The sequence below is a fragment of the Lepisosteus oculatus genome, chromosome 21 (assembly GCF_040954835.1).
Source record: "Lepisosteus oculatus isolate fLepOcu1 chromosome 21, fLepOcu1.hap2, whole genome shotgun sequence".
In the NCBI taxonomy this organism is placed as follows: Eukaryota; Metazoa; Chordata; class Actinopteri; order Semionotiformes; family Lepisosteidae; genus Lepisosteus; species Lepisosteus oculatus.
In genome coordinates this window covers 12,019,028-12,042,925 of record NC_090716.1, presented here as the reverse complement: position 1 = coordinate 12,042,925, position 23,898 = coordinate 12,019,028, and the positions used below count along the sequence as shown (strand labels likewise).

Below are 23,898 nucleotides of genomic sequence, written 5' to 3'. Positions count from 1 at the left end.
TCAATAACCTTGTCTTCAAGCAGTTACACAATTGACTCCAAATTAGTCTGGAACATTCAAAACACTTAATGTCGCTGATTTAAAGTATTTTAAAGGTTCTGCTATGGATCTGTTAAGGACTCAACACTTTTCCTCCTTTTTTGTGGAGGTTACAAGTATTTCCCCCAGCAGTGCTGGATCTGTCCCCCATATCCGGTATATTTTGATGGAATGGAACAACTGGAATGTTTGGATCACTTGCCTTCTAAAAAAAACAACAATTCAGATGGGCTGAAATGAATTTCTGATCCTTTACAGAGCCAACTTCGCATTTGTAGAAATGTTGTCTTCTCTTTCACCTTTTGTGACCTCAATCATCACTTCGTGACCATCCACCTCTTACACGAAAACCTCTTCAAAGCACTCTAATCAGCAAGATGCCACTTCCTCCTCCCTCGGGCATTCTCAAGGCGTGAGCCGCGATTCACAAAACCAAGGATGAAGGAATTCTGCCCTGCGCTAATGGGAGAAAAAGCACCATTGAACTCTCTACCTCTCTGATGTGCTCTGATGCTTCATAAAAACTGAAAATAAAGTCTATAAAATATGTTGCTTTGATTAGCAGAAACTCTGTCATAAAGAATTCAGGAGTTCAGGAAACCAGTATTGATGTGCTCTATCTGTATTTTTTAATAAAAATAATTGTATCTCTTACTGCATTTTATAGCTGTCTCGCACTATCATTTGTGTTTCTAGTTATTCTTCTCAGACTTTAGAATTTTGTTGCATAGATTTTATTAACAGGCTCTGTTGTGAGAATCTACAATCGATGGCAAATGAATATGAAATATATTAACCTTTGCATTCAACATAATTACCCCTGACACCCTCTTAGTGTAATAGTGCAAGTGCCTTTCCATACAGTATGTGTACTATTGACATTGCAAACAGAAATTACCATCCAACAAAGTGAATATTTTTAAAGATTCTCTATACCTCTGTTTAGTCAAGTACTGGGTTTTATCTCACCTTGAAATGTTCTATACTGAAGAAAGTTAAGGGTGTGTACACATAACACAAACTACAGTTTGAATTTAAATTAAAAAGTATATTATGAACGGAACTAAAAAACTAATAAGGAACTTAAGATTAAAAGTGTTCATTTATGATAGCAACATAGGAATCCTTCTGTCAGTCACCTTTGGTAAAGTTAAGATAAATTAAGAGCACATTACAGGACAAGTGCTCTCTTGAATCAGTTGTGCACCTTGCTGACAGACAGACTGTATATTATTTTGTTTGTAACATGTGCTTCTTTGCCGTAATGTTGACAGCAATAATATAAGTGAAACCTACAGACATCTGTTATGGCACAATGTGCTTAAACCATTGAATATACTACAAGTCTTTAAAAGTGTGTTCTCTTTCTTCTTTTTTTCAGCATGGAATAAACCTATTACTTGTTCCTTTGCAGCCTACGCATGCTGACGCAGCTCCCCACCTGAACTACTACCGTCTTTAAAAGTTTTTGTTTGCAAATGGTATTTTCAAGGTGTGCTTCAATGCCAAGGTAGAATCAACTTGCTCTGCGGACTGCAAGGAGTGCCACTGGGCTACTGGTCTCCGAGGGTTAGACAGCATGTCTGCCCAGTGGCGAAGCTGGTTTCCTGTGGCATCGCAGCCTAGGAAAATCTTGCCAATTGCTTCATTTTTAGTCATCTTGTCATGGTCCCACACAGAGATCACCAACTGAACTTTCTGGAAAAGAAATATGATTCTTTCACTGGAATGTTTTTAAAAAATGCATTTTAAGCATCTCAGTATTACCAACACGTACAGCACAAGTATAGTAATTGCAGCACATGGGTTTGTACCATTGATGAAGTATTAAATACAGCGTAAAGACAGACTGCTGTGAATCTTACTTGTATTTGATTAAATGACACTTCAAAGGTGAAAGATTCATTGAAGTATGGGTTTAATGTTTGCTTTTTCAGTGTTGTTTTCTTTTTCTTCCACTTCTTCTTGTCCAAAATTAACTGCACCTTAACATAGGGATCTTAAAAGGAAACAAAAAGTTAGACAACATGCCGTTTTCCAAAAAGTCCGTTTTCTAAGATTAGCTTGATCTTTCTAGATGCGTAGATATCTACAGTACGTGAAGACAAAGGTACAGAAGGCTTGACAGCTTAAAGAAGTGTTTCAGAATTGTTCTACCTTAAACAAACTTGACACCTTGATTTTCAAATGAGCTCTAAGATAAATTAATTCCAAAGAAAGGGGTGTACGTTCTTATTTATCTATAACTGTTAACGTATCAACCAGTAATTTACTGTATGTTCTTAGAGTTAAGTAATGTCCAAGTGTATCTTAAACTGCTCTTCCAATAGTTTGATTAGATTCACCTGATAAACCTCCTGTGTCCATTTTTTTCAGGTTCTTAGCCTCCAGAATGATAACGGTCAGTTTGCTGGAAGTAGGAACATAGCGCAAAGAGAAGCAGATATCGCCAAGGTTTTCTTGCTGTAATACAATTCAAAGAAATGATTAGGTGCACAACGTTCTCTGTACAGTATTATAAAATACATGCAGAAAATTGTAAGGTTTTTTTCAGGAAGTATCTCATCCATTTTTAGCAAGATAAGTCAAGGAACTTTTTAATGAAATTTATTATTTTCCTGCATACTTTCTTACATTTGCAGTTTACAAGAAAACTCCAGAATTGTAGAATACTGTGTTAACTAGGGGCTACTTGTGTAAACAAGAGGTCCCTTATCACCAAGTCCCACAGCTGCAAACAAGCAAAGAACATTTCACTTCTTATTCATATCCTCCAGCTCAGGCGCTGACAATTATTACTGCAGTGCATAACCTTGGTTGTTACTGTTATTAAACACTTATGGGAGGAAAAAAAATAATTATTTTTATTTTATTATACCGAAGTACAAAGAAATAAATGTTTCAAGGACTGAATGTTTCTACCTCAAATTTGGATGCCTCATTTAAGTCTTTCCATTCTTCAATCACATGATTCCAGTCAACAGTGCTGAGTTGCAGTCTCAGCTCCCCAATGATGTCATGTTTCGAAAATCTGTTGAAGTCGTAAACTTGCATTACCAGCGTCGATTCATTGAGCTCAGAATGAGGTACCTGAATTCCACCAACAGAAATAGGGATAGATTAATTACTTTTATTTTATAAAGACTATCTAGTGTAATAGAAAATAAAATGTAAAGCCATTTCCAAAAAAAAATTGTTTGACATTATGGTAAATACTTTACATAGACAAGATCAGCTAACAGGATTGTAATTGAGCAGGATACATGGAGTGAAAAATCTCATATCAGTTTTATCTATTAGTACTCTAGTAAACAAAAAATATAAGTATTGTTAGTGGCATCGTATTTATCATAACAATACAGCGTAATCATTTACGGGAAAAAATATATATTTTCTTTTAAGTACATTTTCTTGGTTTCAGCTACACTTGTGATTTGCTCAGATTCTTCATGAAATTCTTCTCTTTTGATTAATCCTTTTCACCTGAATTTGATCATTTCTGGGCTCCACCTTACAGGTTTTACATAAATAAAGCCTTTCATTAAACGTGATACATGCTTCTATTTTCTGTTTTAAATAAGATTTTAAAAATTAAAATAAAAACATTTTTAATATGGCAACAGAGCCAAATTATGATTCACTAAATAAGTAATTAAATTAATATTTAAATAAGTCTTTCAGAATTTGAATTTAAGACTCCCTGTAAGCAAGTTAATTATTTCTCTCCTTTTGTTGGGGAAGCAGACTCCTGTTTTTCAAACACCCACCCATTTTCTAATCTGGTACAGGTACAGGGTACAGGGTCGCAAGGGAACTGAAACAAGCCAGGCAAGCAACAGCCACATGGCAGGATACTCCTTGGACGTGACGCCAGCCTGTCACAGGGCACTCATACACAGACATGAACACGCTCACACCAGGGCCAGCGCCCCCAGGAGCCAGTTCACCTTCTATTACTGTGTGTCCCTGGACTGTGGGAGGAAACCTGACCTGAAAGTAAAATGTCACGCGGACAGCACCCCAGGAATTTAACCCAGGACCCCAGCGTTGCGAGGAAACCCTGCTAACCACTGCACCGCCGGGCCAACCGTTCGGAAAAATAATGCAGTGGATTTAGATCAAATCGTTTTGTGAAAAAATGACGATTTCCTTATCTGGGGCATGAATACCTGTGAGAACACTACGTGGCTCTTACCTGGAATTTGAACTGCTCGTTGAAGACCGGGTTGAGAGTTTTCCTGAACACTTTGGTCTCGTATACCTTTGACTTATTGGGAAGCAGGTAGAGTTTGACATAGGGGTCAGACGTACCACCAAGGTCCATGGCTTTTAGCTCTGCTGCCTCCTTCACACCTACAGTGAGCTGAGCACCAAGAGAGATGCACACATCAAGCATAGCTGTAAGCCTGTATGAGTCCAGATAGCCTTTCCTGCCACTAAACTGTAAATTCGTGGCAATCGGTTTGATTTTTTTTATTTTTCATTTTGGACCTTTGGCATTTCAAATATTTGTGTAGACCGTTATGGGTTATGAGGTGTTGGTATGTGAATTTTCAGCATCAATACTGAGGAATTGTCAAATATACTACTATATGAATAAAAATTAAAATGTAGGTGGTAATTAATAGTAACAATATAATAATTACAGTGATATACAGTATGTAGTTTTAAAAGGGAAAGCTACCTCTGTGCTCTGTGTATTGTATTCCAGAGAATACAGCAGTCTTCCCTTTGGTTTTTCTGCTGAACCGTAGTCTATATCATCCACATCCGGCTGCACCTGCAAGTCACACAATTTGTCATTTAAAATCTGGGAAGTAACTGCAGGAATTTAACATCTTTGCAACAGCTAGTAAGCAGCAATGTATTTTCTCAAGACACTGAAAACCATAGTCTATATCAGCTGCCCATTCCAACAGACACTTTAACATAGCACCATAGAAACAAAGTCCCTGATGAAGGCTCCCACACCTTTTCCCAACAGCCTGAAGGACTCCAAAAAGATACATAGAGATCAACATCACTGCAATCTGTATGTGTAAAGGGCATCATTTAAACATTCTGTCCCAACAGTTCTTAAAAACGCTCTATATATTAAGGGTCAGTACATTAAATGTACTGTAGTGCAGATATTTTTTTGGTTCTTACACTGGCATCATAAGATATTTGCATCTACAGTATAATCACATTGTGAATATTCCAAAAAGTGGGATGTTTCCAAAACACAACTGGGAAACAAATGGTAGCCGTATTTATTCAGACTGCTGCTCAGCCCGAGAGAGCTACCCCAAACATCGCATCTTCCATCAATACGCTGACATCAATGCATAGGGAGACAAAAAGGAACCTGTCATCGCTGCTTAAAAGCCAAGGAGGCAGCAGGGGCTTGACCCACAGTAAAGCTGTGCAGTTAGAGCAGAGCAGTAGTAAAGGTCACACTGAAAGAGTGGAGAGACACCACACTCTGTTCAACAGCACACAGCCCTGGTCAGAACGCAAGAAAGAGGAGGCCATTCAGCACATCTAACACAACTAGCCAGTCATTTCTCAACCAGGGATCTCCCTCAGCCGGTTCTTGACAGGCCCGAGGGCGGGGGCTGAAGCGCTGCACTGATCTCACCAGTGCGGCTGTGGTGGCTCCGCTGACACTCTTCAAGCTGATCTGCTCGTCCTTCTCCTTCTTCCTCTTCCTCCTCTTCCCTCTGCAGCAGCACTTTACGCAAATGCACAGGAGGCAGATCACAAAGACGAGAGCAATCAGTGCTGCTATTGCATAAATGGCCCATCTCGGCACTGTAAAAAAAAAACATATAAAAATATAAACATAGGGGTAAGTGAAAACATTATAAAAGACCCACTTTCCATATGTTTTCTTTTCTCTGCCCCTTTTCAAAAGAATCCAATGGGATGACAGAAATAACTCGAGACTGTACTGGAACACAGAGGGATCCTGCAGGACTAGGGGAGGCACAGATGGCAGGACGGGCAGAGGCAGTGCACTACTTACATGGGATCTTGTTGAGCCACTGGGTAATGATGTCAGGGGCAGCAGTAGTGGTTGTGTTAAAAGCTATGGAGGGTGTTACAGTGGTATGAGTGTTAGTTTGGTTTTTAGACAAGGCAGTTTCCGGAACCATGATTTCTGCTCTTAACGACAACACCTGAAAGAAAACAACGCTGGGATTAAACCTTTACAGTTACAGTTATTTTGAGCTCCATCCCAGTCAAAATTATTTTGAGATTTTAGAGGTCCTTAAGGCCTGAGAGTGCCCACTGAGACTGAGAATCCCTGGAAAAGAAATGGAAAGTTTTCATCAATGCTTGTTCTGTAAGCATTTATGGTGGATCTGTTGATTTTTAATATTCTAACAGGGGTATAATCTCACCAGTACAATACATTTTATAACTTACATTATGAATGTGGCCTCCTTAAAAACAGTCACAAAGCCGTAAAAGGCTGAGAGTATTGGAACAGCAAGATTCAGTCAGAAAAAGTAAAGCAAAATCCAGTGGGAACTGAATCAGTTAACAATACAAAATATTGTAAAAATAACAAACAAGACAAAAATATCAGATAAGTTCTACCAGAAACAATTTCATTGATCTCTAATGGGTGTTTCTAATTATACTACAGTAAATTCAATTACAGTCCACTAACACTCTAATGGTTAGAATCAATTCACTGCTTAGCTATGAATGTAATAAATAAATTCTCGTGGATTAAGATTTCTATAGCCATGTCTTGTTGTGACACAAACTACCACTTCTGAAGTGTGTTCCCTCATGTGTACGATGCTGTTTGGAATTCCTTTGGATAATAAATGCTTTCTAGTTATAGTGATTATTAATCAAAGCACATTTTAACCTCTTATCAATATACCTGTAGGTGTTCTCTAACTCTTGCTGAAATTTCTGAAACCGATACAGTACATGCTGATAAAACCTTTTCTCCCAAATGTAAAGAATGCTAAATACAACAATACAACTAGAACTACTTTTTACAACTGTGGTAAAGAAATGTGGCACAGCTGAATTCTCGGCAAGAGCCCAGAAGCAAAAATGCGCTTAAACTCCCCACTTTCACAGCAACAGCTCCTGTAGTGGGATTTTATTTGCAGTATTTACTTTCAAACACTGTTGCCGTCAAAGAGAATTGACACTGACAGGAAGCTTTGTCCCCTCCAAGGATAAACAACAACATGGAGAGCTGCCAGCTGTGCTTGTTGGCTGTTTAAACAGGGTGTGTGTCAAACTTCAATACTTTTCCTTCTCTCACTGCTACATACAAATGAATGCAAAATGTCCTTCCACTTTTACTATAATTAAGTAGCAAAATGGGCATTCCAAAACCCTATTTATTGTGTGTACTGCTTCTGTACTGTATTTATCCATGATATTGGAAATCCAGATTAGTCATTGCTTTTCAAAATGTCCTTTACACTTCTAGCAATTCTAGTCAAGCCCCAGTCATCCAGGACTTCAGTGTTTCAGGACAAGACGGGAACTGGCATCATATAAAATACTGTATGTACCAATTGATTCAAATCTTTATGCACACACACTATATAAAAGCTTAGCTGAAATTAAATTCAGATTTACCTGACAAAACCACCATCCAACCAAACAAAATAATTCATACTTCATACATTTATCCACTACTGTACCTACAGGTATGTGAAACAATATATAGGACCTTACAACACATTATACTTGAGACACAGGAACAAAAAGTTTCCATCTTCAGTGGTACGAAAATAAAAGTAATTTGTAAAAATACGCTGGTATCACCATGTGGCTCGAAAGAGAAAAATGAAACTCTATAGAGGTCAGTTCAGTAGACGAATGTGCAGGTCTGGCAAAACTAAAACATTCAATGAAATTAAGAAGTTCATCAAGTCCACCAATTGTACAGTAATGACAGGTCATACCACATCTACTGTATACAAAATTAATAAAACTATATTCATTTCCCCACACATTTACATCTGGCCACTGATTAATCCTAATAATTTGAAACATTCACTTACTTGTTCAAAAACAGACTAATGTAGAGGAGCGCAGAAGGCCGGCAGTATATCTTACTGGGTCTCGGGACCCAGCTGGCCTCTATATTGTTCGGCGGACTTCTACATCACAGGGATCAGGCAACAAGGAAGGAAGTGATTTCCTCTTGTGAGGAGCTGGTAAGTGGCTGGCAATGCAGCCCATACTTCAGCACAATGAAACTTCTTGAAATCTGTGGAAAACAAACTGCACTGTGCTAATGGGACTTTACAACTGCACACAGTGGCTTCACAGTAGTGACTTAAATCTCTTTTCAGTCGTGTAAAGCTGATATGCTTCTAAAATAATTACTATTGTTGCTTTTTATAACCCCTGTCATGTCATGACTCCCTTATCTGAGATATGCACACTGTACTGTACATCTATACTGAATCACCAGAATAGCAATGACATCTAGCTCTTGTGAGAAGGAGGATGCAATCCACACTAAAATCTTTTTATAAGCAATTAGCTCAAAGTAATATACATATTACACATAAAAGCACATTACACAGAAGAAAAAATAAAGAGAATAAAAAGCCAGGAAGGCCAGGCAGACATGGGAGAAAAACAAACACTGAGAAATTCTGTTCTGAGAAAATAGGATTTTAAATAATTTACAGGGGAACTGCAACATTATTTTTATATCCTGGGGTTAGAAAGAATCGACATTGATGAGTGCATTTCAAACCACAATGAAAGAAAAACGTAAACAGTAACGTGTAAAACCTGCAATTTATTTCATCACATACACACAACTTCCAGTTACTGTATGAGCAGCACAATATTGTAGGCATTGTCTGCGATTTAGAAAGAAGCAACAACTTCTAGAGATCTGAAGCAGCCCTATTACATCTTTTTTAATCCAATAGGAAAATTGCTCTCAACTTTGAGATGTTTTTGCCACAAATACTACTTGATTTCTTGACTATAGAGCCCACTGTGTCCATATGGTCTATCATGAGCATGTATATCACAGCCCTACCTTTGTCCCTCGGACAATTATTTTTTTCTTGAGTATAAACCTGTCACTCTCATCATAGACTCACAAGACAATGAAGCACAGAAACCCACCCATTTAAAAAAAAGACTGATAAAACATGCACCACACACCCCTTCATTAAATTTACATTCTTATGTCATTCTTTGATTTAGCAAATCTGGGGGAGAGTATGTTCCATTGAAAAGGACAGAATGTCTTTAGTTTTTGAATTGTTTATGTAATGTTTTACATATACAGAGTATAGACACATTCTCCACTCGTAACGTCCATTTTCAGACTATCCCACAATTCTTTTCAGAACTTTTCAGAACTGTCCTCATCTAGCTTAGCTTCACTTACTGCTTGATTTCTTCTGGTTGCTTTACAGGTAATCCTTATCCTGGCCATTTTGATCCATTGAAACATACACCAATATTTCCTTGGTACAACATTTATCTTTTTTTTCTTTTTTTTTAAATTTAAATTAAATTATTTAAACATAACTTGATTGACGCAGCACACACTCTGTTCTGTTAGGTTCTCTATTTCCCCACTTAGGTACAAATGTATTTGTGTCTTTAGAATCACACAATCTTCCAAAACAATACCAGACCATCTTTGCAGTTAGTTTTATTCAGACGTCCATTTCTGTGGTGATAGAATTCACTGAGGCAATGACAAAGCTGGGGAAAATGGTTTCCTCTGGTTTATTAACTTCATTTTCTCTAGGATGCATTTGATATTAGTTAGTTTTCTTAAGACCTTTTAAAAACAGTTAAAAAGAAATATCCCCCCAGTGTGGTACAGATCTAGTTAATGTTGCCTACTTAAGGAGGAGAAGAGTAGTGATTGAAAAAATGAACTTCATTGGGATAACTTGCCTTTATACATATTTATTATACAATATTTATACATACAGTATATAAACGGTATTGGGTGAGATTAGATTTTGACCTCCTCCCAAACTTCTGTATGAAACTTCATTCAGTGACCACCTTTGCCCCACTTCAGAAACCACAAAGGGCAGTCCTTTAACCAACAGCTTCACTAACTAGGCAAGGTTAAGTCAAATATAATGACAGCTTTGTACAGTTGTACAGTTTGCATTTATGTTTCACGACAATGTTTTTACCCATTGAAATTCTGGTCTTATATTTATATTTTGAAGATAACAACACCTGCAGGTCAAAAGAGCTAGTCTAACAAACAGGTTTTATGGCAACTACATAGCTGTTTGTACCATCTCCAAAATGAGGTAACTGGAAAAACAATATTAAAATGCTAAGTGCTACAAGAGGCTCTCAGTCTACCTTTCATATTTGAATTCTATTTCTACTATTCCTTGTTTAAATAAAACATGCAGATTGCACCTATTATTGCACTCACTGCTGTGAGTCATCTAGCCCACAGACAATTGTGTTTTACATGTATGTGTAATATACCTGTGTTCTCTGAACACAAGAAGTGTCACTTGTAGGCAAGAGGTCACAACATATTAGACAAATGTGGCCACTAGGCAGAGGAGACAAATGCTCCTGGCCAGTATTGTGAGAGAAATATGTGTGAAGGAGATATGAAACAGATTAAGTGAGTCTTCCAACACAGGTATGCTGAACCCCAAATAGTACTAAAGGTTTAATTTTTAAGTGTTTAAAGTAAAAAATGACAACAAGGGGCAGGAACACATCATTCTAAATGCTTCACAAAGGGAATAGGAACTTTACAAGAACATGGAGGAAGGTTCCTGCAATTAACTGTACTTTTCATTGGTTCTAAGGCATAATTTCTTAGTTATAGATATTTTCTAGTTACAGATAATGAGTCCTAGATATCGTCACACTGGTGACTGCACAGTACAGAAACTGTCAAATAAGTAACTTCAGCAGAGAACCAGAAATGCTACAAATATAAAGCTACATACTGTATATAAAACAAACTGCAAAATCACCAAATCTGTTTTTTTTTCCACAGTCTTCTAGTGCCCTGCATTGAGGACATGAAAGAGAGGCAGTGCTGTTGTGTTTAAAATGATAAACCTAGAGTACCTTTAGTTTGCTCAGTAATTCCTACAGTTGATAAAGTTTTCCATAATAGTATAATGTAAGGTGTAGTCTGTTTCACTATAATGAGAAAGAAGGAGGGCCTACTTTAGGTTTTTATTGCAATGACAAGTGTAAATGCCTTCTAGTTGTTTCATCTGGAGTTCTTGGGTGGACACACTTGAAAACAGTGTAAACAGTGTAATATCCCTGCCAGATTTCACATTAAAGCACCTTCATAAGCATAATGCAAGTCCTACACACCTTCACTCTTAGGGGTCAACAGTACAAGCAGCAGATATGTTTTTATAGTCTAATTTGTTCTTAATTTATTTTGTGTTTTCACAGTTTTGGGGTTCACAGTTTAGTTTAGAAATCAACCACATCCCAGATGCGCAAATAAATAAAAAGGAATTAATTGCCATTCTGTAACTGAAGGATAGACATTTCACGTCACATTTTACATATTTGGTTTCTAAATTAGTTTTCACATTAGATTTCTAATTCCTGTGCTCCAGAACCAGAGGAGCGTTTCTGACGATTGCCTGCAGAATAACTAAGTCAGATCTACCAGACAAAGCCTCTAAAATACAGTAATCTTTGATTTATGTTCTACAGCATCCCTAATAACGAGAACAAATCTTTTTCAACCTTGTGTACTTCTGTACGTTATTACAAATAAATTAAATACGGTCAAGAGACCTTAGTGGTAACACTGTATTCAGACTGACCTCGGACTCCACCGCAAATACTGAATATTTCTGGCGGAACACAGTCTTGCTCTGACCTAAAGCACGAGTCCACATTGCATTCTGAGCAAGTCTGCGTTCACTTCAAGCGCATCTTGTAGCACTGTAATTCCGCACAACATCATTCTGTGCTTACAATCTTGACCACTAGAGGCCCGCTCAACCATGAAACCCCCAAAATTCAGCCGTCGAGTATATCCGATCTATAGAGAATAAAAAAAAAATCCTGCAAAGTTGTTTTGAGGTCCGAGTCGAATTTATTGCATTGAAAGGAAGTTGTCCTTACCAAAACAGATTAGCCAGGCTGTCGTTATCTCCATAAAGTCAATCATTTTAGCAGGGGAAGTAGTTTTCTGAGCATATAGTACAAATTACCATTTTAGAGATATTTAAAAACACACCCACATATGTTTGGTGTTATATTACATCCTATTTTGGAATCTGTAGTCAAATGTATAATAAGTCATTGCATATTGTAAGCATTTCCGAACCTGATCTTAAATTCACTTCAGACACCTTGAGCACACACAACTCTTCTGCCACAGCTCTGCAGACATGACCAGAAGCCATTTTTAAAAACCTGATTCTCATTACCAAGACAAACATAAACCAAATTAGCTTTCAAATTTTAAATGCAAAATGTATACATACCCGACCACCTACTCCAAAAAAACTGACTTGTCTCAAAACATGAAGTGGACTGCATTTCACCTCCTGTATGTAAATATTTCCCTTTATTACAGGGGCAGCAGAAGCCAGTTTTGCCACAAATAGGAAGAAAACTAATTCCAGAAACACATTCAGTTATTTACCACTTGTATTGTTAGAAAAAGAATATCTCAAGTTTCCCCAAACTTAAATGCCCAACGTTTTCTGAATTGACAGCAGAAGTTATTTTTATTAAATGTTCACCCATTTTAGACATTCATCTCAAATGCTTGACTATATACTCTTAACAATTCAGCCACACAGAGAACAATTATAAGAAAAATTAAGAAGAGTTAAGTTACATTCTATTGTCTCTGTTTGGCAACTGTACAACCATTCTCAGTTATGAACACACACTTATTCTTTGGAGGCCGAGGAAACAAAGCATTCGGATAATAATAACCTGACATACGTTTCAGATTTCATTTTAAATAGCAGCAGCCCCTGCAAAACTTTCTGCTGTGAAACATTTGCTTGTTCTTTTATTAACATCAGATACAGACACAATCAAGGTGACAACAGGTGGAAAACTATGTCATTTTAAAAGATATGGATTCGTGTACAAATGTACTTTATTATAATTACATTTTAATATCTCATTCAGAAAACCAGAGGATGTGCTGTCATGAGACCTTGTGACTTATACATCCATGGTCTTGACATGATGTGAGCTGTTTTCAAAGATGTAAGTTAAAGCACCTTTTTTAGTAAAAATTATCTTGACTGTAAAATATATTTCTTTTTTTCTTTCTTGAGTCATTAATGTTATTTATACCGTTTTTAAAGCATTAAATGCCAAACTTTGGTTCTATGAAGTCAGAAAAATTAAAGCTACTGTACAGACAGTGTATGAAATTACATCTTCACAGACATCATAAATCATAATAATGATGAGATATTATGTTGAAATATTCCAACTGCATTTAGTTATTAGAAGTACTAAATTAAAATGTTTGTTTATTTGTTTGCATACAATGTTCAAATAGTGTTTGGCGGTATTTGTTTTAGAATTGTACTACTGTGGCTTGGAAAAAATGTGTGGAAAACAAAGACTTTAAATGCAAACAAAATTACTTGTTTGTTCTCTGATTTAAATGCCTCTGAATACACACTTTAGTACATCAGCTATCCCACATACTGCAGTTTTCTTTTTTCAAACAAGTGATGTTAAACCAGTCTAATTATACATTTTCAAGAACCAGATAATACATTTCCTAAGTGCTCACAACTACAAATATTTCAAATGATCTAATAGTGAAAGCCAACACCATAAACTCAAAAACCAATAAACAGAGACAGCTTTCTTGGCTACTTAGCCTAGGGAGAGGTGCTGTAGAAAGAACATGAGACACTTTACAAACAAGAAGAAGCAATTCAACCCATCTAGTCTGTTTGGTCCTTAGCAGTTAATGGCTCCAAGAATCTCATCCATACTTTTCTTGAAAGTAGCCAGGGTATCAGCTTCAGCAACGTGGCTGAGTAGATTGCTTCACATGCCCACAACCCTTTGGCAACAAGACAAAAGGTGGGAGCTCTTGGCTCTTAAAACAAAGTGAATTAATTAAAAAAGATCACTTAAGTTTCTTACCTAGCTTCTGAAGAATAACACAAGTGTTGCAGACTGAGGCCAAGATGCCTCCCTGAAACAAATTAGCTCATGAATGATGGTTTCAGGCTATCTCTCTGTGCTTCAAAGCTTCTCTTGTCTCCTTCACAATAAACATTGTGAATTGTTACCAAGGCTTAACGGGCACCAAACAAGGTTGTCAACTCAAGAAACCCTTATATTGCACAAGTGTAACAGAACAGTCCTAGCCACACCTCACCTTAAATATTCATCAGCAAACATCCCGTACACGACCAGCCTCCATCGGAATGTTAGGAGGGAGCTCCACCTCACTCGACTGGTCTGGCAGGAATGGTCTGCTTACACATTGCTTTGAGTACAGTGTCAAAGCAAATCTTCACAACCAGAGCTGCACAGACCTAGACATGACTGTATCTTACAGATGTTACACAACTCTATAGTGCCTATATACCGAATGAAGGTTTGAGGGATACTACATTTCTTCTGCACTTATTTTTTGTGCCAGGAAGATCTGCCCTGGTGTTCTGCTAACTTTAATGCTATAACAACAAAGTATAATCATGCTTGAAAAATAAAAGTTTACTACATGAGGCCCACCTTCATGTTTTTCCACACATTCTTGAATAATTCAATATCAACATTTCTGCACCCATGTAGAACTTACAACCTCATTGTCATGGGGTGTGGTCACTAATCAAACATGAAGGTACACAAAGTCAGACTACAAAGAAAACTACTCCTTTCACAAGCCTCAGTGCTGAAGTGCATGAATCATTTGTCTTATCACACAACATCCCGCAAGGTTAGAGGGCATGCTGCTTTTTATAATATAGTTACAAGCTAAACCCCACTGACATTTTGACAGGAAGAAACTTACACTCTATAACTCGGCCTGTGACACAGGGAAAACAAACTTTGAAACAACCTTTTGCATTGTACAGTAAATGACCTGAATTTTGTGGGTTTTCGTTTTGACTACAAGGGGACTTATTTCAAATCTTTTAAAGTCCTCAAGGGCATTGATAAAGTCAACCCAATGGACTTCAACAGAATAAATGTTAAAGAAATCCAGAGGACATTAAGGGGGTAACATCTTAATGTGTCTGCAATCTTTATTCACAGCTCACTCATAGAATAACGTGTCAAAGACGTTAAAAACATTTAATGCACAATGTAACCCTGCACAGAAGCATCTTCCACATACTGCATGTACAAATGAAAGCATAATTTAAGAGCGCACTGGGATGAGAAACAGAAGTATTTCCTTTCATAATTAGAGCAGAAAATGAAATCGTGTAGCAACATTACTTGGAAGTATTTTACCGAAGAAAATCAGTGAAAAAAGAACGATTGCGACTCATGGCCCCTCGGTGGCAGCACATAACAAGGTTTAAGCACAGCCATTGCTGTGCAAGTCAGCCGTCCCACACAAAGAATTAATGTCAGCGGACGCAGACACCAACGGCAGTTACCGCACGAAGGTTAATCTGTTTTGTTCTTGTCGATTTTATCCAGTGTAAACAAGCTGAAGATATCCGTAACCTTCAAATTAGGAGATGCATATCATTCTTAAAATTTCACAAGATTGGCGAATCTAAATATTCATCTTAATACAATGCACGTGTAGAGGGGTCAAAAAAGACAACAGAGCCTGCAGACTTCCGCGCATGCGTATTCGAGTGTTGCATGTGCGAAAACCTCATTCAAAAATACAACTTCTGTTCCAAATACCGATCACTATCGGCAGTGCTTTATATTCCCGAATATCATTTATGGTGTATTCTGATATGACTTTTCGCTCAAGATGCTGACTTGCAGTGAGCTGTTCAGATAATCTCATGCCCTTGTTTTCTGACCCAGAAACTACAAAGTGTCGTATGTGAATGTGGTTTTTGATGTTAATCAGGTGTGTGTTATGTCTTGGTACAGAAGGAAATACAAGATGCGCACAAACGTAAGAAAAAGCCAAATGAAAGAGAACAACTATTCTTCACAGTGATGTGTTGCAGCGCTTTAAAAACTAATTTCTTTTATTTCAGTTGTTGACAGTTTGAAAGCGTGCATCGGCGCATTGGTTCTTAAAAGGGTGCTTCCGGCTTTAAGGTAATTTGGACATGAATTATAACAACTTCGTTTTGAATAATAAAATATCATTTTTATATCCGTTATTTGGTCTTAAAATGTGATTGCTCTCAACTGTTCATCTGGTCTAGAAACGGATAAACTGTGTTAAAGCCCCTATTAAGAAACGTTTTCTAATGTTGAATATGTTAAGGGTGTAACCTCACCAACCAAATACTGTATTTTCAGTGTTTTGCATTTTAACACCAGAAATGTACAGTAAGTATTGTAAATTAAAGTACACACAAATAATACAATAAAACAGTTTAAACTAATCTTTACATTAATATAATTTGTTTTCAGTGGGGAAAAGCTGAAAGATGGAACAGAGTGAGAATACCATTGTGAACATTAATGTAAAACAGGTAAGATTGTTTAATCAGTTTATGTAACGCATTAATGGTTGTAACCAATAGAGACTAATGTTTATGACAGTACAAAGTGATATACACAAAAAAAATGATCTTAGACCATTACCACATCCATAAGTAACTGGAATGTAGAGCTTAAAAACTAAGTTTGTACTTTCTTCCAAATATTTAAAAATAATTAATTTCATAAGCCTCTTAATTTTAGCAGTTATACTAATTTTAATAATAAACATTATTTCAGGTCGTAATGAGTCTTAATTCAGAGGTACTGTAGTTTATACTAGAATCACAGCAGTGGTGACACTGAATTAACCAGTTTCTTAAAGAGTGATACAAAGTAGACTTTTAGCAGTCTTGAAACTGGATTCAGATTTGATTTGTGTTTACACAGATATATACACTTACATAGTGTATATAGTGTTGCATTTTTAGGCAAAAAAAAGGAGTAGGTTTTTAAAGGAGGGAATTAATTTTAATTTAGATGTTGTGCATGGGGGCTGAGGATAAAATAGACTAGATGTGTCAGTATCTCTTTTCTTTCAGTCATGTGTGAAGAAATAACCTACTCCCAGGGTATCTCTGAAATACAAAAAGCTGTATCACCGTGGAGAGTGGGATTAGGCTCTATTGAGATACCACTCTGTATTTGCTATGGGTATTAAAATATTCAAAGCCACAGATTGATCTGGCTTCTTGATGTGCAGTCATATTTTGAAGATTTTGTCTACCTGCAGAAAGACTACAATCGAGCAATCGTGATTGCAGTCTCATCAGACGCGATCTTTAACCTGGAAGAGGAACAAAAGCTCAGTGCAGAGGAGAGCAAGAGAGAGACTGAAAAGCAGCTCGGGACTGAACTGCTGAAGCCAGGCACTGCCTTCCCCTTTATCAAGGTAGAGCACTGTGTTTGTCTCTCTTGTCGTCTAAAGCAGAAAATCTTCAGCTGTAGGAAGTGAAAATTTTTGTGTGTCATGACAATTTCTACAGGAAACACAGTAGAAACTTGTCAATCATCATAATGAAATATTAATATTTGAAATTATTTTGTTATTGTCCTGCTTTTTAGAATAGAACTTGCTCAAAATCAGTACTGGAAGTCAGTGTGGTCCTATTTACAGTAATACCAGTATTGTTATGCTAAATGTACATGTACCTTTTAGGACAAATAAATTAATACTGCATTCAGGCACTTTAGCTTCATTTTAAGGATGGTAAAATAGTTTGCATTGATTTCCTCAAGTGTAATTTAGATATAAAATATTATTATCTGGTAAGATGTACTACGAAAAATAAATGGAAAGTGTATAGAAAAAAATGCACTTTCAATAAATCTAATTTGCTGATCTATTGGACTGCTTTGCTTTGTTATATGATGTGATACCCAAGATAGAATAAATTTAATCTTTGTAAATGTTGCCCAGGATTTTGATAACTGCTAACTGAAACTAAAATAGATGCAAATAAATTAAGAAATGCTAAAAGCTTAAATTAAGAAAAGAAATCCAGTGGTTGAATCAGTCTCAGGAATATACAGTACAAATGGTCCGTGAGGCAGTGTGTCTTGACTCTGACTCATCTGTCTTGTGAAGGCAGCTGAGATGGTTAACAGGAAACTGCTGGAGAAAAATCCTGATGAAACACATTTATTTGATGTGATCCTTGTATCTGATAACAGACCCCAAATCCGCACGCAGCTAGTCAACAGTGCAAAGCATTATGGTAAGTGAGACATATACTCACTTGGTCACCTAGTTAAAGACAAGAATATCAATTTCGCAGGCCCATTTCTGGGAAGATTCAGCAGCTGGTTTAGCATGACTTCACAGCACTACATTTGAATTCTGCACATTCAGGCTCTGTAGAGAGATACATACCTTGCAGTGTCCTCTTGGACAAAACTGTCAGATAAATAAATTGACTGAGATTTATCATCTGTCCATTATCAGAAAGCCACTTAGAGTTCACACGATCCTTACTGGGACGATCTCGGAAGAACATGGTACCAGACAGGATGACCAACACCCTGAACAAGAAACCTGCTTTGTGTATGATACACACACAAGTACACAGAGATGATTTAATGACACTGATTAACATAGATGGCATGTCTTTAGAATGTGGAAGAAAAAGAACTTATTACTGTAGCTTTTTTTAAGCCAGCCACAGCCATTACCTAATTTAGGTATAGATTCCAGGTCTGTTCTTTCTGCCTGTTAAAGGCTGATATGTGATTATTCTCTTCCAGGTTTGGACATCAGCAGATTTTGCTTTTTCCGTAATGATGATTTTGTAGACCACCTGCAGTCAAACAATGTGAAGTTGTTCCTGTCAACAGATAAGACCAATGTTTGCAAGACTCTGAAGAAAGGTATGTCCACCTGCTCAGGGTGACGGGTAGCTGTACCTAATGCAAAAAAAAAGCATATACCAAAGTTGTGTATCTTGTGACGAAAAATGCTGTCTTATATCACGTGAAATCAAGCACATGATGTTTCTATCTCTCCATCCATCTTCATATGGAAAGTGTTATGATAAAAAGTGTCAATCTTTATAAATTATAATGTTATAATGTAAAGGAATACAGACTCTCTATAAAATGTTTCATTACCCAATGTACCCAGTTCCTTTATTGCAATTTTGCACAACTGCTTTACTATACTTGGGTTCTAATTATTTTCCTTCACATTCTTTGTGTGAAATAGCCACTGATAATATTTTATCCAGCTATATCATTCATGGAATGACTGTTTCATGGTCAGTTATGTTTAAAGTAAAATGTTGTGGATACATTTTAACATCATTAATGTCTTGTTTGATTCACGGTATTTAGTTGAGTTATATTCAATTACCATGTGATTTAAAAAGAGTGTGTGAATAAACTATGGTGAAACATCTTCAACATCATTGACAATCAGGAAATACAACACAATTTTATAAGAATCAACAATTTAATCAAATATTTCACTTGTTTTCTGCTATTATAACATGTGGAAACACTTCCTACAACATCGAGATTGTGGGCAGCAAGTCTTAAGTTAATAGAGATATGAGAACTAAAGAAAGGTAAGAGAGCAACATTCGACCTAACTGCCTTCTAAACTGATTCCAGATATAGAAAATACATGTTTGTCATGGATAAAAGAATGTTAGCACTCTTTAACTCTACAGAATGCTTGTACTGTATATCATAATTGTAGACAAAACAGAAGTTCCACTTTTCTGCATTGTCGTGTATACTTCAGGAATTCCAGCAGCTCTCCTGTTCAGGCAGGATGCCCAGGCACCCACAGACCAGCTGAGGATCCTCTTCACTGGGGACGATGTGCTCTCAAACAGCGCAGAGCTCGGGCTGAGGGGAGGAGAGCTCGCTGAACCTGTGGACTCCAAGAAGGAGCTTCAGAATGCAACTGCAGCAAAGGTACAGAAGTACTCATTATAATATGTAAGATCGACTTAAAGGCGTTATGTTATATTATCAAGGGTTTTGTAGCTTTTCTACAATCGGATTTTCGCCCAGCAATGCTTCTTTTAATTTTTCAGGAGTAGTCATACTTTAAAAGTTTCCCTAATTGATTTTTTTTCTGATAAGTGGTTTATAACTGTCTTGATAAATCAGGATAAGGGAGAAGAAGTCCTAATGCAGGGTACAGCAGATTTGACAGTATTATCGATAACATTGAATTGTTATTGCTGCTGGAGATGAAACACTGTTATTTTTATACCGTTTTATACTGTTATTTTTTTCAGGGGGCAATGAAAGAGTTTGCAGGACTAATTGGGGAGATGAGAAGGAAGTTTGGCCGAGACAGCAGCCCCTTATGTACCTATTTGATGACAGCCCGGAGCAATAAGGAAGTGAGCTCCAAGGTAATACAGTCACTTCGCGGCTGGGGACTGGAGGTGGATGAAGCTTTTTTCCTGGTTGGAGCCCCAGAAGGACCTATTCTGGCCCAAATTCAGCCTCACATACTTTATTCTCCTGGTCTGCAGAGCTTGCAGAAAGACCAAGAAGATTTCTGATGGTTTTCTTGTATTATTAAGCTACAGATGAGTAGGTTGAACACCTGACTGCAGCCTCTCATTCGCATCCTTTCTAGAGTCAGAAACACGGGCACCAGCTTCCTAACAATGAGCACCAAATGGGACTAAGGGTTAAAATATAACACACTTGCTTCTCTTGGAGCTGTGCATGCTTAAATGATTATATGATCACGGATAATATGATTATGGCATGGGATGAACTGAAATATATTCAGCTTGTTTTGATAAAAAAAAACTGTAGCTGCTGTTTGTTTTTAAAATCTATTCACAAAGTGAATTTCAAAGTATTTCTTTAGAAGTACTAAATTTCTCCCAAGTTTCCAAGATCTTATTATCATTAAGTCCATATTATAAATGTCATGCCTTGAAAACTCTGAATACTGCAGACTGCTTTTTGAAGGTAAATATTGTGTTTTTGTAAGTTATTCATGTTAACACACTGTAATTCCTTAACTTTGGAAGATGTTATCTACACAAAGAACTCATTGTTAAACAATTTGCATGTTACCTCACAACAAAGTGCCAATGTGGAGTGTCATTTTACTGGGTTTTGTACAGTCTTTCATTCTAACTGGAGCCAAAGCAAAGGAGAAATATTATATAAGATGTTTTGGAATTTTCTGAGATGCCTCCGACTGCAAGTGCACAATCCATAATACATAAAGCCAAAGCCTTTCAGATTGAAGACATTGAACAGGGATTAAATTATCCCAATTCTGTATATAAATAGTGATTTAAACTATTGTGAATTTTTTTTTTCATATTATTGCTTCTGGGTCCAGCATCTCACTCACACCTGCAGATGAAAACAATATAATGTTTTATCAGTTTCATTCCTTACTATGGCTTAGAATCCTGGTTGCAGTTAGCTGCCAATGGAGAACACAGTTTGTCATTAATTATGTATATTGGTATTTTCTGTGGTTTTATATTATTTGTACATATTCCAGAAAATGACACCTTACTATAGCCTGATCATAGAAGACTTGTAAAAAGGTTTTTATGCTGATATTTCCTTGCATTGTTTTTACAGATTTGCTTTCACACTAGAGGTGTAATTTTATTTTTTATTATTATCTGGTGCCTGTTACGAAAAACTGTTACCAGGATTACCATCCTGCGATGTTAGTGTTTCCAAGCTTACTGCTTTTTGTTTCATTCTCAATTTTGAATCTCTTCCACCTCCACAATAATCACTACTTTTACGGTTTCAATAAAAATACTTTGTCCAGTTCAGTTTTCACAAACGTACAAAAAATGAAATACTATTGACATTATTACTATGTTCGATGGTTTTTAGTTGGAGTGCTGAAATGTGCATAATATAAGTCATTCTTATTTCAGTGAATAAATACATTCATTTATATAATAAATATATTCATAAATATACACATGAAAAAATGGTCCTCAAGCTTGTCAATGTCAATAGAAATATTACTTGAAATGTTACATTTTTCTTCCTATTTTTGTTCATAATGATAAGTTACATAATCCATGCAAATTTGTAGATTCAACAGAGTATGACACAGCTAAAACAAATTGCAAAATTGCATTTCTAAACAATCATATGATTTAGTTCTGCTGAAAAAAAACTAATAAAACAGTCAGATGAGGACTGAAAGGTCTGGAGTCACACTTCTGTGTTTTTTACATGTGATTAAGTATTTAGGGAAATGGCTTTTATTTAACTGATATTTCAGGAGAGATATACAGACCCTGTGGAGTTATGCATTGTGAATACTACAGCTTACTTTAGCTTTAATTCCCTTCGATACAGGGATGAAAACAGTTCTGTGAATGAGGAGGCTAGGTATCCCTACAGAGCAAGATTGTTGATGAACATTTAGTTGGTAGAGGGTGGCTGAGCAGGGAATTCTGGGAAGGAGAGTCTGATATCTGTTATTTATATAGAAGAGGCAGCAGGTGACTTTGGAGAAGGTCTTCCTTCCTGAATATCTCCCCTAAAAACTGTCCATGCAGTTCTTAAGACATGATAAGACTGTATTTAGACAAAAACCTAAATAATTTAGGCTCAGTAGTACACTTCTTTTACCAAAAACAGCCATATGTATTGGCATCCATTGATGCAAACAATGTAACAAAACTCAACGCACTAAATATGGTTAACCTTGTTTATGCAAACCTATGGGAGACCTCCTGGGAAAGTTAAGATGGCTGCTGGCAGAGGTGTTAGTGGGGCCAGTAGGGGGCACTCAACCTGCAGTCTGTGTGGGTCTTAATGCCCCAGTGTAGTGATGGGGACACCATACTGTAAAAAGGCACTGTCCTCTGGATGAGATGTAAAACCTAAATCTCTGTTGTCATTAAAAATCCCAGGGAATTTCTTGAACACAGATAAAGCGGAGAGGTATTATCCATTTCCCACTGGCCTTGCTACTAATGGCCTCCATCACTGTGTTCTCCTCCTCACTGTTCGCTAATGTGCAGTGAGTGTACTGGCGCACTATGCCTGCATTTGCATCATCTGGGTGGTGGAATTATATTATATAAAGTTCATTTCTAATATAGTACAAATCCAGTCATGTCCGAATATACTGATACACATTGAAAACAATTAAAAGTTTCATATATTTTTATGTTATCTTTTTATGATGTGTAATTTTGCAGCTTCAACACTAAAGTATGACCATTTATCCTAGGTTTAAACAAGCACTCATGAAATGAGATGGAAATTTCCCGTGGTTAATAATGCATGTGTGTGTCAGGGGTGGGGGTAGGACCGTTTAGGGTTATAGCCTCAATTTCAAAGGATGTAGTAAAAGTACAAATTCAGGTTAAATTGAAAATCTACTTTTGAACAGTAAAAAAGTGTGGGAACTGCAGAGTGAACTTAAAAAGAAACAACTTAGCAAAATTGGTTTTGTACTTAAACTGTCATGTGTTCATTTGGCTTTGTCATCAGAATCATTGTTGAGAAACATGACTTGCAGTTCTGGACGATTACAAAAAACCTTATTTCACCGATTAAAATATTTAGATCAGGTATGCTTTTGAATTACAGGATTTTTCGAATAAACTAGAAACTCTTAATACAAAAGTGGGTCATTCTTCTTAACTAATCTCCTTGGCTTGATAACGTTGCAAACATGACAGTTTTAGTGGCACATATTTTCTCCTTTAATCGATATTTGTATATTTTCTGACCGCTAACGAGACAAATGCAATTGAATACCCAATAGTTCATCTATAAATAGCT

At 36.7% G+C, this 23,898-nt stretch overlaps 2 protein-coding genes across 8 annotated transcripts; one reads left to right on the top strand and one right to left on the bottom strand.

The window, feature by feature from the left end:
• Positions 1-757: 757 nt before the first annotated feature.
• syt8 (synaptotagmin VIII) lies at positions 758-14,356 on the bottom strand. Of its 4 annotated transcripts, XM_015338058.2 has the most exons (10): positions 14,149-14,355; positions 8,067-8,275; positions 6,047-6,200; positions 5,660-5,832; positions 4,724-4,819; positions 4,235-4,402; positions 2,962-3,129; positions 2,385-2,502; positions 1,905-2,038; positions 758-1,737 (listed from the first exon to the last, which is right to left on the bottom strand). In XM_015338058.2, the coding sequence occupies exons 3-10, from the start codon at positions 6,174-6,176 to the stop codon at positions 1,498-1,500; spliced, it is 1,227 nt and encodes a 408-aa protein (XP_015193544.1). In that variant the 5' UTR covers positions 6,177-6,200; positions 8,067-8,275; positions 14,149-14,355; the 3' UTR covers positions 758-1,497. The 4 variants fall into 4 exon arrangements, with proteins under 4 accessions (XP_015193544.1, XP_069037819.1, XP_069037820.1 ...); XM_069181718.1 differs by lacking the exon at positions 8,067-8,275 and having other exon boundaries at positions 14,149-14,356; XM_069181719.1 differs by lacking the exon at positions 6,047-6,200.
• Positions 14,357-15,547: 1,191 nt separating this feature from the next.
• LOC102691251 (cytosolic 5'-nucleotidase 1A) lies at positions 15,548-22,302 on the top strand. 4 transcript variants are annotated; one of them, XM_015338035.2, is made up of 8 exons: positions 15,548-15,629; positions 16,188-16,251; positions 16,573-16,634; positions 17,375-17,533; positions 18,230-18,359; positions 18,886-19,008; positions 19,883-20,058; positions 20,388-22,302. In XM_015338035.2, exons 3-8 carry the CDS (start codon positions 16,590-16,592, stop codon positions 20,658-20,660), a joined length of 906 nt encoding a protein of 301 aa, XP_015193521.1. In that variant the 5' UTR covers positions 15,548-15,629; positions 16,188-16,251; positions 16,573-16,589; the 3' UTR covers positions 20,661-22,302. The 4 variants fall into 4 exon arrangements, with proteins under 4 accessions (XP_015193521.1, XP_015193522.1, XP_015193519.1 ...); XM_015338036.2 differs by lacking the exon at positions 15,548-15,629 and adding an exon at positions 15,676-16,054; XM_015338033.2 differs by lacking the exon at positions 15,548-15,629 and adding an exon at positions 15,676-16,102.
• The last annotated feature ends 1,596 nt before the right edge of the window (positions 22,303-23,898 follow it).